The sequence below is a fragment of the Phyllostomus discolor genome, chromosome X, assembly GCF_004126475.2.
Source record: "Phyllostomus discolor isolate MPI-MPIP mPhyDis1 chromosome X, mPhyDis1.pri.v3, whole genome shotgun sequence".
Classification (NCBI taxonomy): Eukaryota; Metazoa; Chordata; class Mammalia; order Chiroptera; family Phyllostomidae; genus Phyllostomus; species Phyllostomus discolor.
Window position 1 is genome coordinate 29,035,591 of NC_050198.1, and position 13,201 is coordinate 29,048,791.

At 39.3% G+C, this 13,201-nt stretch overlaps 1 protein-coding gene and 1 pseudogene across 1 annotated transcript; one reads left to right on the top strand and one right to left on the bottom strand.

Annotated features, from left to right (window-relative positions):
• Positions 1-1,509: 1,509 nt before the first annotated feature.
• Positions 1,510-3,756, bottom strand: LOC114505255 (annotated as a pseudogene).
• A 154-nt stretch (positions 3,757-3,910) lies between these two features.
• On the top strand, positions 3,911-4,483 carry DUSP21 (dual specificity phosphatase 21). Its single transcript, XM_028522682.1, is given in 1 exon segment — positions 3,911-4,483. A coding segment is annotated over 1 exon segment (573 nt).
• The last annotated feature ends 8,718 nt before the right edge of the window (positions 4,484-13,201 follow it).

The following is a 13,201-nucleotide window of genomic DNA, read 5'->3' on the forward strand; positions in this document are numbered from 1 at the left end:
AGCACCAACTTACACCTTATACAAAAATAGATTCAAGGTGGATAAAAGACTTAAATATAAAGCGTGACACCATTAAAGTCCTAGAAGAGAACGTAGGTAGAAAAATCTCAGATATTTCACGCAGAAACTTTTTCACTGACTTGTCTCCTAGAGCAAGGGACATCAAGGAAAGAATAAACAAATGGGACCTCATCAAAATTCAAAGCTTTTGCACAGCTAAGGAAAACAGTATCAAAATAAAAAGAGAACCAACTGTATGGGAAAACATATTTGCCAATGATACCTCAGACAAGGGTTTAATCTCCAAAATATATAAAGAACTTACACGACTCCACTCTAAGAAGACAAGTAACCCAATTAAAAAATGGGCAAAGGACTTGAACAGACACTTCTCCAAGGAGGACATACAGAAAATCCAAAGACACATGAAGCGATGCTCAATATCGCTAGCCATCAGAGAGATGCAGATTAAAACCACAATGAGATACCACTTCACACCAGTCAGAATGGCCATCATAAACAAAGTAACAAACAGCAAGTGTTGGAGAGGATGTGGAGAAAGGGGGTCCCTAGTGCACTGTTGGTGGGACTGCAGACTGGTACAACCACTATGGAAAGCAGTTTGGAACTTCCTCAGAAAGCTAAAAATGGATCTGCCTTTTGACCCTGCAATTCCATTGCTGGGACTCTATCCTAAGAACTCTAAAACACCAATACTAAAGAACCTTTGCACCCCGATGTTCATAGCAGCACAATTTACAATAGCTAGGTGCTGGAAGCAACCTGGATGCCCATCAGTAAATGAATGGATCAAAAAACTATGGTACATTTACACAATGGAATTCTATGCAGCAGAAAGAAAGAAGGAGCTCCTACCCTTTGCAACAGCATGGATGGAGCTGGAAAGCATTATGCTAAGTGAAACAAGCCAGGCAGTGAAAGACAAATACCACATGATATCACCTTTAACAGGAATCTAAACAACAAAACAAAACAAAAAAAAAACTAGCAAAATATAACCAAAGACACTGAAATAGGGGATAGTCTGACAGTGGCCAGAGGGGAGAGAAGAGGGAATTTCAGGGTGGAATGGGTAGGGATTACAAGAACAAATTTGTAGGGCACATGGACAAAAACTAGGGGTGCGGGGTAATGGGAGGAAGGGGGGAGGGTTGGGTGGGTGGGCTGGATTGGGAGTAGGGGGGAGAAAACTGTACTTGAACAATGATTAAAGGAAAAAAAAGAAAAAGAGAGAAAGAAATGGTGTGAGCAAAGGTAAGGAAACAGGAATGTGTATTTTGTATTTACCAAGAACATTTGACTTGCTTGGTCAAAACTGAAGACTTATAGTGAAAGTATCTAACACACTAGATTCCTAATAAAAATTTAGTTAATCAATCAATAAATGAGATTTAAAAGGCAGGCTTAGATCATATTGGAAAGGGTATTGACTGCTGAATTGAAAAATCTAAGCATTATCTAGTTCTTGACATGCAAGGTATTTTTTTCTCAGCATCCAAAATCTTTTTAATAACAAGGTAGGATCTGGGATTAGTTTTTGTAGCCACATCTGGTCTGTTGGCCTCCTGCACGCTCAAATGTCCAACCCTTGGAGTGTAGGTTGGGTTCAATGTGGATGTGAGGGTTTCCTGGGGCTTTGCTGAGATGCCTCTATTCCTCTCAGCCCTTACAGAGACCTGAAAGCATGACAGTGCCACAGCACTTGGGGGAGCCCAGGGCCAGTTGGCTGAAGGTAAGGATCTTGCACCGTGCTTTGAGGATGCAGCTCCAGGAATGACTGCTCACATGAAGTGCACACACCTTCAGTTTGGGCACCTCCTGAACACGCATGTCATTGGTTATAGTCTCTACAACCACTGAGGTTTTGCCCTCGCTGCCAGGAAGCTTCTTCTTTCAGATCATCCAGGAAAGGGACAGAGGCAGCCTGCTGGTGTTACTCATGAACCACATCTTCAGCACCACTTGGTTGAAGGTGGGATTGGTTCATCTGGCCAGAAACCTGTATTGCTTGACCAACAGCCCTAGGTATATGTCCTGGCTCTTGGTCTGCCTGAACTGAACCTTTTGGTCTTTGTTGTGGCAAATGTCGACTTGTCATTATGGCACCTTCTGCTCCACCAAGTCTGGAAAAAGAGAACAGACAGCATGCAAGGTCTTTTCCCAGTAATAGGAAAAGAGTGTTTTAGGGGGCAAGTCTCTTATCCATCTTTTTCCCTGATAATAAGGAAAAGTAGAGACAGGTGGAAATCTGAAAGTGACCAATTTCCAAACCCAGGAAAAGTCCCACTGTGGAGTTTTATGACATACAACATCCCTCAGACAAAAGGGCATCACAAAATATTGGCTGAAAAAAAATTTTAAATGCATCTATTTAATACAAGTGATGCTTCTCTTCGTGAATGGTGTATGAAATTATTTTGGTTAATCTTACTACATTTTTAAAGTTTAAGAAGTTATTTCTGAAATAACTAGACTCTAGCATTTTTAGGGGTTCTACATTTGTCCACAGATTACAAAGTTTCTTAAGATGGCATATTTCAAATGTTAGGTTAAACTCTTTTAAAATAACTCTAGCTCACTTGAGCTTTCCCCAATAAACAATTTTTTATTTATTTAGTATTTGTGTTTTGTTTTCTTCCAGATAGATTTGATAGCCAGTGGGGACTGACAATTTAAGTAATGCAAAATAATCTGGTTATGACAATTGAGAAAAAGAAAAGTGTGCTGTCTTTTGAGGTTATCATTTCCTTGATCATTTACAAAGAGGCTGACATCTATGTCACCCTTGCTCATAGTCACAGTACACCTTTGCATGCAACCCCAAATGACACGGAGTGAGTGTGAGGTAATATGCCTATTAGCTGCTTTGTGAAACAATTTGTTTTAGGTTACAGTTCTTTTGAATCTTCTACAAACATCTTAACTGAGAGGAAATGCAAATCTCAGGTAACATTTTTAATATCTATTTTTGGCTCAATTATGATGTAGTATTGACTTGTTCCAGAAGTTTTAACATTACTCGGATAGACTGTCAGTGGTGGTCAGAATGACTTAGAGTTTACAAAGCATGTGGACATTCTTTTTTAAGAAAGTAAGCAAGATAATATGAGCTGTTGTTTCAGGTAATAAAGTAGAATCAAGTGATAAAACATTTGGGACATTCACAAAAATGGACACAGCTAAATTAGTCACAATTGTCTCACAGGCCAACTTCACCATAGATAAAGGGCTATATATACTAGTTAGCAATATTCCCTTAAAACCAGTCCTGATGTGTTTGTAAGCAGGAGCACAATTCTATGGCTACAATCAACAAAGAAGTATCAGGCCAGCCCACCAAGCCCAGCCAAATGGGTATCTCACTGCAGGTTTATAGAGATTAGCATATCACATAAGCCAAAGCATGCTGTTGCCCAACTTAAAATATGATACTGCTACTTTGCAGAAAAAGTGTAAGCCCTGTTCTGCAACACCAGTAAGATAGAGAAGCATTCATAGATACTGTGTTCAGTGTGATCCAATAATTGAAACATAGAATACATATCTTGTAACAAAACATTTTAAAATGTTAAGACATAAGAATTAGGGCTTGGATATTGAATGCCAACTGTAATTTAAATATAAAATAGAAAAATAATTAGGACTTGGAAAATAAACGACTACAGAGAAAGATGAGAAAAGATCTGGGGTTTCTCTACAGATCTTGGTCAACTCCTCCCTGTGGCAAGCTACCATTGCCATGGAAACCAGTGGGATTGTGACACTCAGGGCAGGGAGGGGTGAGATGACCAGTGAGCATCATAAGCTTTGCCGCACTGCAGCTTCCTGAACCTACCACTGGGAGTGATGCCCTGAAACCGGCCCAAAGAGACCTCTGCCCTGCTGCCTGATGACAACACTATCGACTTCCTCCCAGGCTGAGCTGGTCCCACAACCCTCAAGCGTCCATAGCCTCTCCCAGGTAACCAGAAGCCTGTTTATAAGTAATGCTGTGACAGCTAATAGCAGATTCATGTTGTCCAGCTACCACATCACTACGGTCATCAGTGTTTCAGTGGAGACAGTCAACATAGTTTTTGAGGGCATCCAATACCTAAAGGTACCGGTGGCCGACTCTCCCAGCGCACACCTCTACGATTTTTTTGATACTGTAGCTGATTGCATCCACAGCGTGGATATGAAGCAAGGCCGAGCACTGCTGTACTGTGTCGCTGGTGTGAGCCGCTCCGCCACTCTCTGTATCGCCTTTCTCATGAAGTACCGTCACATGTCACTGCTGAATGCTCACAAATGGACCAAGTTATGCCGCCCCATCATTTGACCCAACAATGGCTTTTGGGAACAACTTATAGATTATGAATACAAGCTATTTACCAAAAACACGGTACAAATGATCAATTCTCCAGTGGGTAGGATTCCAGACATCTACCAAAAGGAACTCCATTTGATGATGCCAAAGTAAGTCTCCTGGTCAGCTCCTGACATCTGTTATTGGATCCTACACCAACATTGAAGGTGATCACTGAACTTTGGTCAGTAAAGAAAATGCAATGCCTTTCAGAAGGGCAAGCAAAGAGGGAGGGCTGTTGGTGTTTCTAGCTTAGTGAGCTTTGTCTTTAAAGAATAAAGTCAATTCAGTGTAAGATGGTGACAGTATTTCTTATCCTGTGTGTAGCTGGTTATGGCTGCTGGGGCCCAGCTAGAGAGGAGGGTGGGGAAGGCAGTGCTCAGCTCAGATGGGCCTGCATCTGGGTCCTGCCCCATGCTGTCTAACCCAGGAGTGACCACCCCCCCATCCCTTCTGGTTCTTTCCATGCCAAAGCCGGAGCCTTAGACATCATGTCACCCCCTGCATGATATAAAAGTCAACTTACTGGATAAGTGGGCTTCGTGGGGTGCTCTGGGAGCCCTGGGGGCCTTAGGGGAAAATCAGGCCACTTTTGCCCTTACTTTCAGCCACAGTAGCCCATCTCTGGTTTTGTAGATTGGATTTATGTATAAAAGAGTTTTCAAAGAAACCATTTTACTATATAAAGTTTTAAAATATTTTCAAATGCTGTACTAGATGCCACAGCCTCAAGGTACTGTTGTCAACTCTGACCAGCCTTTGTGAAAAAAGGCATTAATCTCCTTCTCCAGGGCAAGTGCTGAAAGAACAGGCCTGACACCAGGCCTCAGGGGTTTCTCTTATGGGGTTTGACTTGGAAGGCTGGAGCTGCTGGCTAGGACACAGTTCTGTCATCTCTGATACCTCCTCCCATTGTGACCTGGGGGCTGTGAGAGCTTCTGTTTCCTCACCTGTCAAAGCAGTGATAGCCCATCTCTCACAGGTTGGTTGTAAGGTTTAGATTCCTTAGTACAAGACCTAGCAAATGAATGGTTTCATGCTTGGAGTAAAGGGCAGCTCTTGTTATTAATGATACTCATTGGCCCTGCTGGGTGGGGGTCAGCACATTCATACTCACAATGACATTTTCCACATCAATGCATAGCTCTTTTGTTGTCTACAAAGTACTCTTTCAAAAATTCACCCTGCCTATAAAACCAAATGGTTTAAGTTTCCTTAGGATTCTACCTCAGAGGAAGCCTAGATTTAGAGCCTTTTCAGAGTTCCCATTATGTCACTGTGTTTAAACTACGTACAAGCAGGAAGCAAGAATCACAATTCCACCCACTGCCCTCCCACATGGCTTTGTTTACAATCACTGACCATTAAAAGCCAGCATCCCAAGGTCCACTAGGGCCCAAAGAGGAATTTGCCAAAAGGATGAATGACTAGTCCCTAGAAGTAGGTCCTGGAATCTAGAACTGTTCAAACTCCCCAGGCCCCTGGCTCTTGCTTTGGAACAGCTATTCTAATCCAGATGATTTCAGACCAAAAAAAAAAAATCATGAGACAAGAGCACAACTAGTTCAGTTAACACAGACCTGTGGGACCATAGCCCAGTGAAGCCTGAATACCCTTTGTCTCCAAGCCCACCCCCACCTCCAATTTCATAAAAGGAGAGCCCGAGGAGGCAGTTGGGGGTGTGGGGTGCACTATGAAAACCACTACTCTAGACAGATTCCCTCCTTTTACAGGTAGAACAGTCTTGCATAATACATGGGCTGGTGTAGCAGAGCCCCCACAAAGCAGCCTTTCTATCAGAAACCCAGATGGAAAATCTTTCCTTGCCTCTTCCTGGTTTCTGGTAATTGCTACCAATCTTTGGTGTTCCTTGGCTTCCAGGTGCATCTCTCTGATCACATGGTCATCTTTTGTAGTGTGTCTTCTCGGCCTTCACTCTGTGTATGTCTGTGTTCAAATTTCCCTATTCTTATAAGGATCCCAGTCATATTAGGGGCTCAGCATGACCTCATCTACTTCAGTATGACCTTATCTCAATTAACTACATCTGCAACAACCCTATTTCCAAATAAGATCACATTCTGAGATTCTAGAGGCTAAGACTTCATATTTTGGCATCACACATTGCAACCCATAACACAGTTGTTCCCAATTTTTGTCAAGGATGCATAAAGCGTTATAACAAACAGAGACACACACATACAGAAAAGGATCATGTCACCTGTGTAGGGGCTCAGAATGAGCTACCCTGAGATGGGCTTCTGTGGTATACAGATTATTTTGACCTAAAGATTTTAGCTTCAGGCTCAAGAGAAATTTCTGCTCCTCCTTTAACTAGAACCTGAATTAGGGGCCTTTCCCATAATAACAGATTATCAGGGATAACCTCTTTTGATTGACCTATATGGTCAGTGCATACTTCTAATTACTAAACACCTGCTCTTTTTATTATGCTGCAATGACCTTTTGAAGCCCCCAAAGCACCTTACCTCTCATCCCTAGCTCAGAATGTTTTATATGCCCATGTTCCCTTTCTGTGTCTAAATCTCTTATGTATATGGGGCTTCTGACTCTCTCATGTATGTGGGGTTCCCATACATATGTATGTATTAAAATTGGTTATTTTCTCTTGCTAATCTGTCTCCTGTCTACTTGGTTATTAGACCAGCCAAAAGAATCTTGAGTATAGAGGCAAGTGTCCCCCCCACCACACACACATCTGGAAAAAAAAGAATTGTAGCTGTTTAAAAGTAAAATATGGGGTAAAATGAAAAATAATAATAACCATCATTTATTAGGAAGCTACAGCATCAGGCACTTTTTTAAAGTTGTTTTTTTTAATTCTTTTAGAGAGTTGAAGGGAGAGAAACATCAATTGATCACCTCCCATATGTGCCTGGTCAGGATTGAACCCACAGCCTAGGTATGTGCCCTGACTGAGAATCAAACCTGCAACTCTTGGGTTACAGGATGATGCTCCAATCAACTTAGCCACACTGACTAGGGCATCAGACACTTTACAGTGTCTCTAGTCCTTACAATAGTCCTTCAGGGTAGTTACTACCCGTATATTACTAATGAGAAAACAGATTCCAAGAGGTTAAGGACTTTGCACTCAGCCTAAGAGTGAAGAGGTGACATTAAGGCTGGGCTCTGTTTTCTTTCATTTCTTTTGAGACAAAAGTATGTAAGTAGATGGAAAGAAGGAAGATTTTGAGTCATACCCTTAATTCTCAAATAGTGTACACATAACCAAATGCAGGTCCAGCTGCCTGCCGCTACAAAAGCCAATACTTGAGAGGCAGGTGCCAATGTAAAAGACAGTGGTTTATTTGCAGATGCCAGCCATGTGGAAGATGGGGGACTCGTGATTCAAAGCCCATCTCCCCCTCTCAGTGGAGGCAGCAGTTTTTTTATAAGGAGGGAAAGAGGAACAGAACAAACAAATCAAGGAAGGGAGTTGAAAAATTCTCCATGTACAGACAAGCACAGTCCATTCCAATAAAGCAAGTAATGGTCTGGTGTGCATCATCCTGGTTTAGTCATCCTGGCTTCACCTCCTCCTGACTTTACTTCATCCTGGCTCCACCATCAAAGGTAAGCAAATTCCCCAGAGCTGAGATGCCTGATGAAGTTCAGAGTCTTTATCTTTCAAAGCTTGTTCCTAGGATTCTTATACAAACATGCTGTTCATCTATAAGCTACATATTAGTCAGAGTCAGCACTTACAGAAACAATGTCAATAGAATGGTGGGGTGGGTTACAATTTTCCACTGTTACAATTTTCCACTGTTACTACATACAAATCATCTAGGGGGATTTTATTATAGAGACCTGGGCCTCAACACCAGAAATTTAGGTTCAGTAGGTAATGGATAAAGTACAGGAAGCTCCATTTTTTTTTTTAATTTCAATCATTGTTCAAGTACAGTTTTCTGCCCCCTACTCCCGTTTCAGCCCCTCCATTTTTAACAAGTGTCTCAGATAACTCTGATGAAGGCTGAGAAACATCAACCAGTTGTTAATACTAGGTATTCCATATGTTGTTATCTTTGTCCCTCTTTTCTGAATTATCTATTCATGCCTGTACAGTTTTCTATCCATGTAAATCTTTTATTTTTTTCAGTTGTAAGGACTGAAATATAGAATAAGAATACAGTACTCGATATTTCCTGTCAAATGTGTTGCATATATTTTCCCCACTTTATCATGTGCCATTTGTTTATGGTCTTTCTTGCAATTCAAAAGTTTAACTTTTTATTATTAAATCTATTAGACTTTAACTGAATGGTTTGTGCTTCTAAATAATAATACTTTAAAGCTTTTCTCCATTGCATAATCATAAAAATGTTAACTATCATTTTCTCCTAATTTATATTTTTTCACTTTTAAATTTTTCTGCCAATGTTTTTAAAGATTTTATTTATTTATTTTTAGAGAGAGGGGAAGAGAGAGAGAAAGAGAGGGAGAGAAACCTCAATGTATGGTTGTCTCTCGCACTCCCCCTACTGGGGACCTGTCCTGCAACCCAGGCCTGTGCCCCAACCAGGAATGGAACAGGCAACTCTTTGGTTCACAGGCCAGCACTCAATCCACTGAGCCACACCAGCCATAGCCAGGGCCCAATTTTTTAATTTGAAAATTTTCAAGCATCCAGGAAGTTGAAAGAATATAGCACAATTAGCACCCATATTGTCTCCACTTAGTTTAATCAGTTGTTAGCCTTTTGTCATATTTGCTTTCTCTCTGAGAGTAATACATTTTTTACCCATTTGAAAGTAAGTTGTAGATATCATGACATTGAACTTTGAATATTTCAAATTGAATCATCTTAGAATAAAGATATTCTCCTACATATGATATCATTGTCAAATATAAGCCAATTAATTAACAATAATTCCCTCATTATTTAAATTTTTCACTTAAGCTCAAAATATCTTTTATAGCTATTTATTTTCTTTCCCAAACAGGATCCAATCAAGGTCACACATTTTATTTCATTATTGTATTTGTTTTAGTGTAGAATGATGCCTGTGCTCTTTTCCCCCCATGACATTGTCCTTTTGGTGAGTCCAGAAAAAATTTGCCATATAATTTCCAGCATTCTGGAATTGTCCAATTGTTTCCTCATGTTTGTACCTTTATCATCTACATTTTCATTAAACTGTAAGTTAGGTCTAGAGGTTTGAATAGATTTGGGTTAAATATTTTTTCTAGAATACTTCAGAAGTGATACTATGTTAAATCACATTAAGTGTCACAGATGTCTCTTTGTTCCATTAGCAGTGACGCTAAGTTTGATCACTTAGCTAAGGTAGGGACCGCCAGATACCAGCCTTTAAAATTTGTAAGTAATTTGAGGGGTGACACTTTCCCACCATGTGAGTGTCCTGTTTCTTTCATCCAATGGAATTAGCATTCATTAACAATCCTTGCCTCAATCAATTTATTACCTTGTAGAACATGTCATTCTTAAATGTATCCCAAACTAAATTTGGTATGTGGTGTAAATTGGACTTACTTGATTTTTAAAAATAATTTTGAGATGTTGCAAAATCACCATAAATATTTGTGTTTGCTTTTTTCCTTCTGGTTTGTTGCAATGCCTTTGTTTCTTTTCCTGTGCCAGTATCACATTCCTTAAAATTGGTGCAGCTTCATTTGACTGTCATATTTAGTAGAACAATGACATCCCCCACACCCCACTCCTGCCCTCACAATTACGCTTCTTTTTCAGAGCTTCTTTTTGTTGTTGGATTCTTTCTTTTTCTTTTTTGAATGCACCATTTTAATAGTCATCACAAGATTTTTAAAAATTCTTATTAGGTCTTGACTGGAATTACTATTTTCTTGTGTATTAGTCAAGGTTGAATCAGAAAAACAAAAAACACAATAGTTTTTTAAAGATTTTATGTATTTATTTTTAGAGAGAGGGGAAGGGAGAGAAAAAGGGAGGGAGAAAAACATCAATGTGTGGTTGGCTTTTGCGTGCCCCCTACTGGGGACCTGGCCTGCGACCCAGGCATGTGTTCTGACTGGGAATCCAACCGGTGACCATTTGGTTCACATGCTGACACTCAATCCACTGAGCCACACCAGCCAGGGCCACAATAATTATTTTATCAGAGTAAATTTAACATAATGAGCTGTTTGCTATTGGAGAGCTGAAAAAGCAAAAATAGAAAACCATATATACACATGTGTATATATGTGTGTATGTGTGTATATGTATATATGTATATGTATATATACACACAGAGACACATATATACATGTATATGTGTATATATAATGTATATGTACATAAATATATGTATATATGTATGTGTATATATATAAAATAATCTGTCTGGAAAAAGTCTAACCATTATTAATATAATGAAAATAGTTTGTGCAGCATTGATGTAACCTGGCAGCCAAATAGAGTGGACTGGAATGCACATGTGTGAACAATGACAACTTCACTGTACTGGTCAGTGGTAGTGGTAGACACCATTGAGTGAGCATGTGTACTGTGTGGTAGTCACATTCAAAATGACTAAATGAGTAGAGCAACGAATCAGCATCAAATTTTGCATGAAGCTTGAACATTTCTCCACAGAAACTATTCGGATGACTCAGAAGGCCATGGCTATGGCCAAATGGTGATTGTCAACTTCATTATGACAACACACCTGCGTATGCATCATGTCTCCTGCAGAGTTTCTTGGAGAAACATCAAATCACCCAGGTGACTCAGGCCCCCTACAGCCCAGGTTTGGTGACCTGCAACTTCTGGTTTTTCCCAAAACTAAGGGAACCTTTGAAAGGAAAGAGATTCCCTTTCAGACTCTAGATGAGATTCAGGAAAATACAACGGGGCTTCTGATGGGCAATTGGAAGAACCGTGTGAGGTCCTAAGGTGCCTACTTTGAAGGGGACTAAGGTGCCATTGTCCTATGTACAATGTTTCTTGTATCTTGTATCTTCTTCAATAAATGTCTCTATTTTTCATATTATGTGGATGGATACTTTCTAGATAGGCCTTTTATATATACTTAAATAAAAGCTCATCTATCCAGAATGTCTGAATCTTGATCAGGAAAGTATTAACCATATATTATGCATGTTTCTAGAGTTTGTATATGTTAATTCAAAAGGCTCATAATATTAGAAAATTGTAACTTAGTTTACTAAAACACACACTCACTCACTCAATTCTTTACGATTCAAATTTTAAAATAGTTTTTGCCTGCTAAAACATTTAGCATTCTCTTATGTTACCAATAAAATATCTGTGACAACACATGATTGTTCATTCTGATATACACTGTTGAGGTAAAGAGGTAAAGTTATCCAACGAGAGAGTATGTTTACCTGGGGGTACTTGAGAGCCAGTTTCCAGCTACATTGGTGTCTCCTTTTCATACACATTTCATTATTCCCCATTAATGAAATATATGCAGGTGGGGAGGTGACCTCTGGATCACCCTCTGGGAACTGCCTGATAAGGGGAGAGGAGGCCATGAAAACATGAATTTTATGATAAACTTTAGGTGTTTGGGCCAGAGTCTCTGCCAGGTCCTCACCATCAAAGTCTTAAGCTGTGTTCTGAACACCTAGCTGTGTTCAGAAAGCTTATTTAACAAGGCTTTCTGAATGGGACTCAATAGTGTAAGAATCTGGACTTATGATTAGCTATTTTCTTCACTAGTCTATATGGCAAAGGAATAAAAAATGAGCATGGGACTTGACCAACTTAGAAGGTCTATCAGTTTTTGTGATAAACTTGATTGAACTCTGAGGGCTCCAAGTTTAGACAGGTCTGGGGCTTGTGCTGAGGACAGTTAAGAGTTTGCATTCATTTCTAGCTTTATTACACAGAGGTCAAAGAATGTGTCATGTATAACATTTACTTTAGAGAACTGAGATTTTTCTCATTAGCTATCTCTTGAACAGTGAAACATGCATTATCTATTGGTGGGGTAATATAAAAGATATAACATATATATACCATATTTTGCCATGTATAATGCACACCCACATTTTTGGCCCAAACTTTCAGGAAAAAATCTTTCATTTTAATTGTTAATCAATTTTTTTTTATTTCAACTAGTGTATCCTTCATTTCTGTCTGGTTCTTTTTTTTTATGGTTTCCATGTTCTTTTTTTAATATTTTATTTATTTATTTTTTAGAGAGGGAAGGGAGGGAGATAGAGAGAGAGAGAGAAACATCAATGTGCGGTTGCTGGGGGTTATGGCCTGCAACCCAGGAATGTACCCTGGCTGGGAATCGAACCTGGGACACTTTGGTTCCCAGCCCACGCTCAATCCACTGAGCTACGCCAGCCAGGGCTAATTGTTAATCAATTTTTAAAATTTATTTCTATTTAGATACTTGTGTTTTTTTGTATTATAAAGGAATTTTAGCATTTGTTTTTTGTTTTTTAATATATCACGGTACAAGAAATTTTATGTAACAAATAATTACAAAACACAAGAACAGATACAAGGTATTTCAGGTACTACTCATGTATAATGTGCACCCTTATTTTTCCCTCAAAAGAAGTGCTCATTATACATGGCAAAATATGCTATATATATGTTTTATTGTATTTTACTATTTAAAAATGTTTAATGTTTGAATAGGTAATGTACTTGTGACTTGGTGTTCAAATGGTACATAAGGGTATACATAGAGAAAAGTTTCCTCACTTCTGTCCTCTCACCAATCAATTCCTTTCCTCAAAATCAGTCAATATTATTAGTTTCTCCTGTATCCTTCTAAGATATTACTTTATGCATCTACAAGAAATTACACATGAATATTTTCTCATTTTTCAACAAGTAGG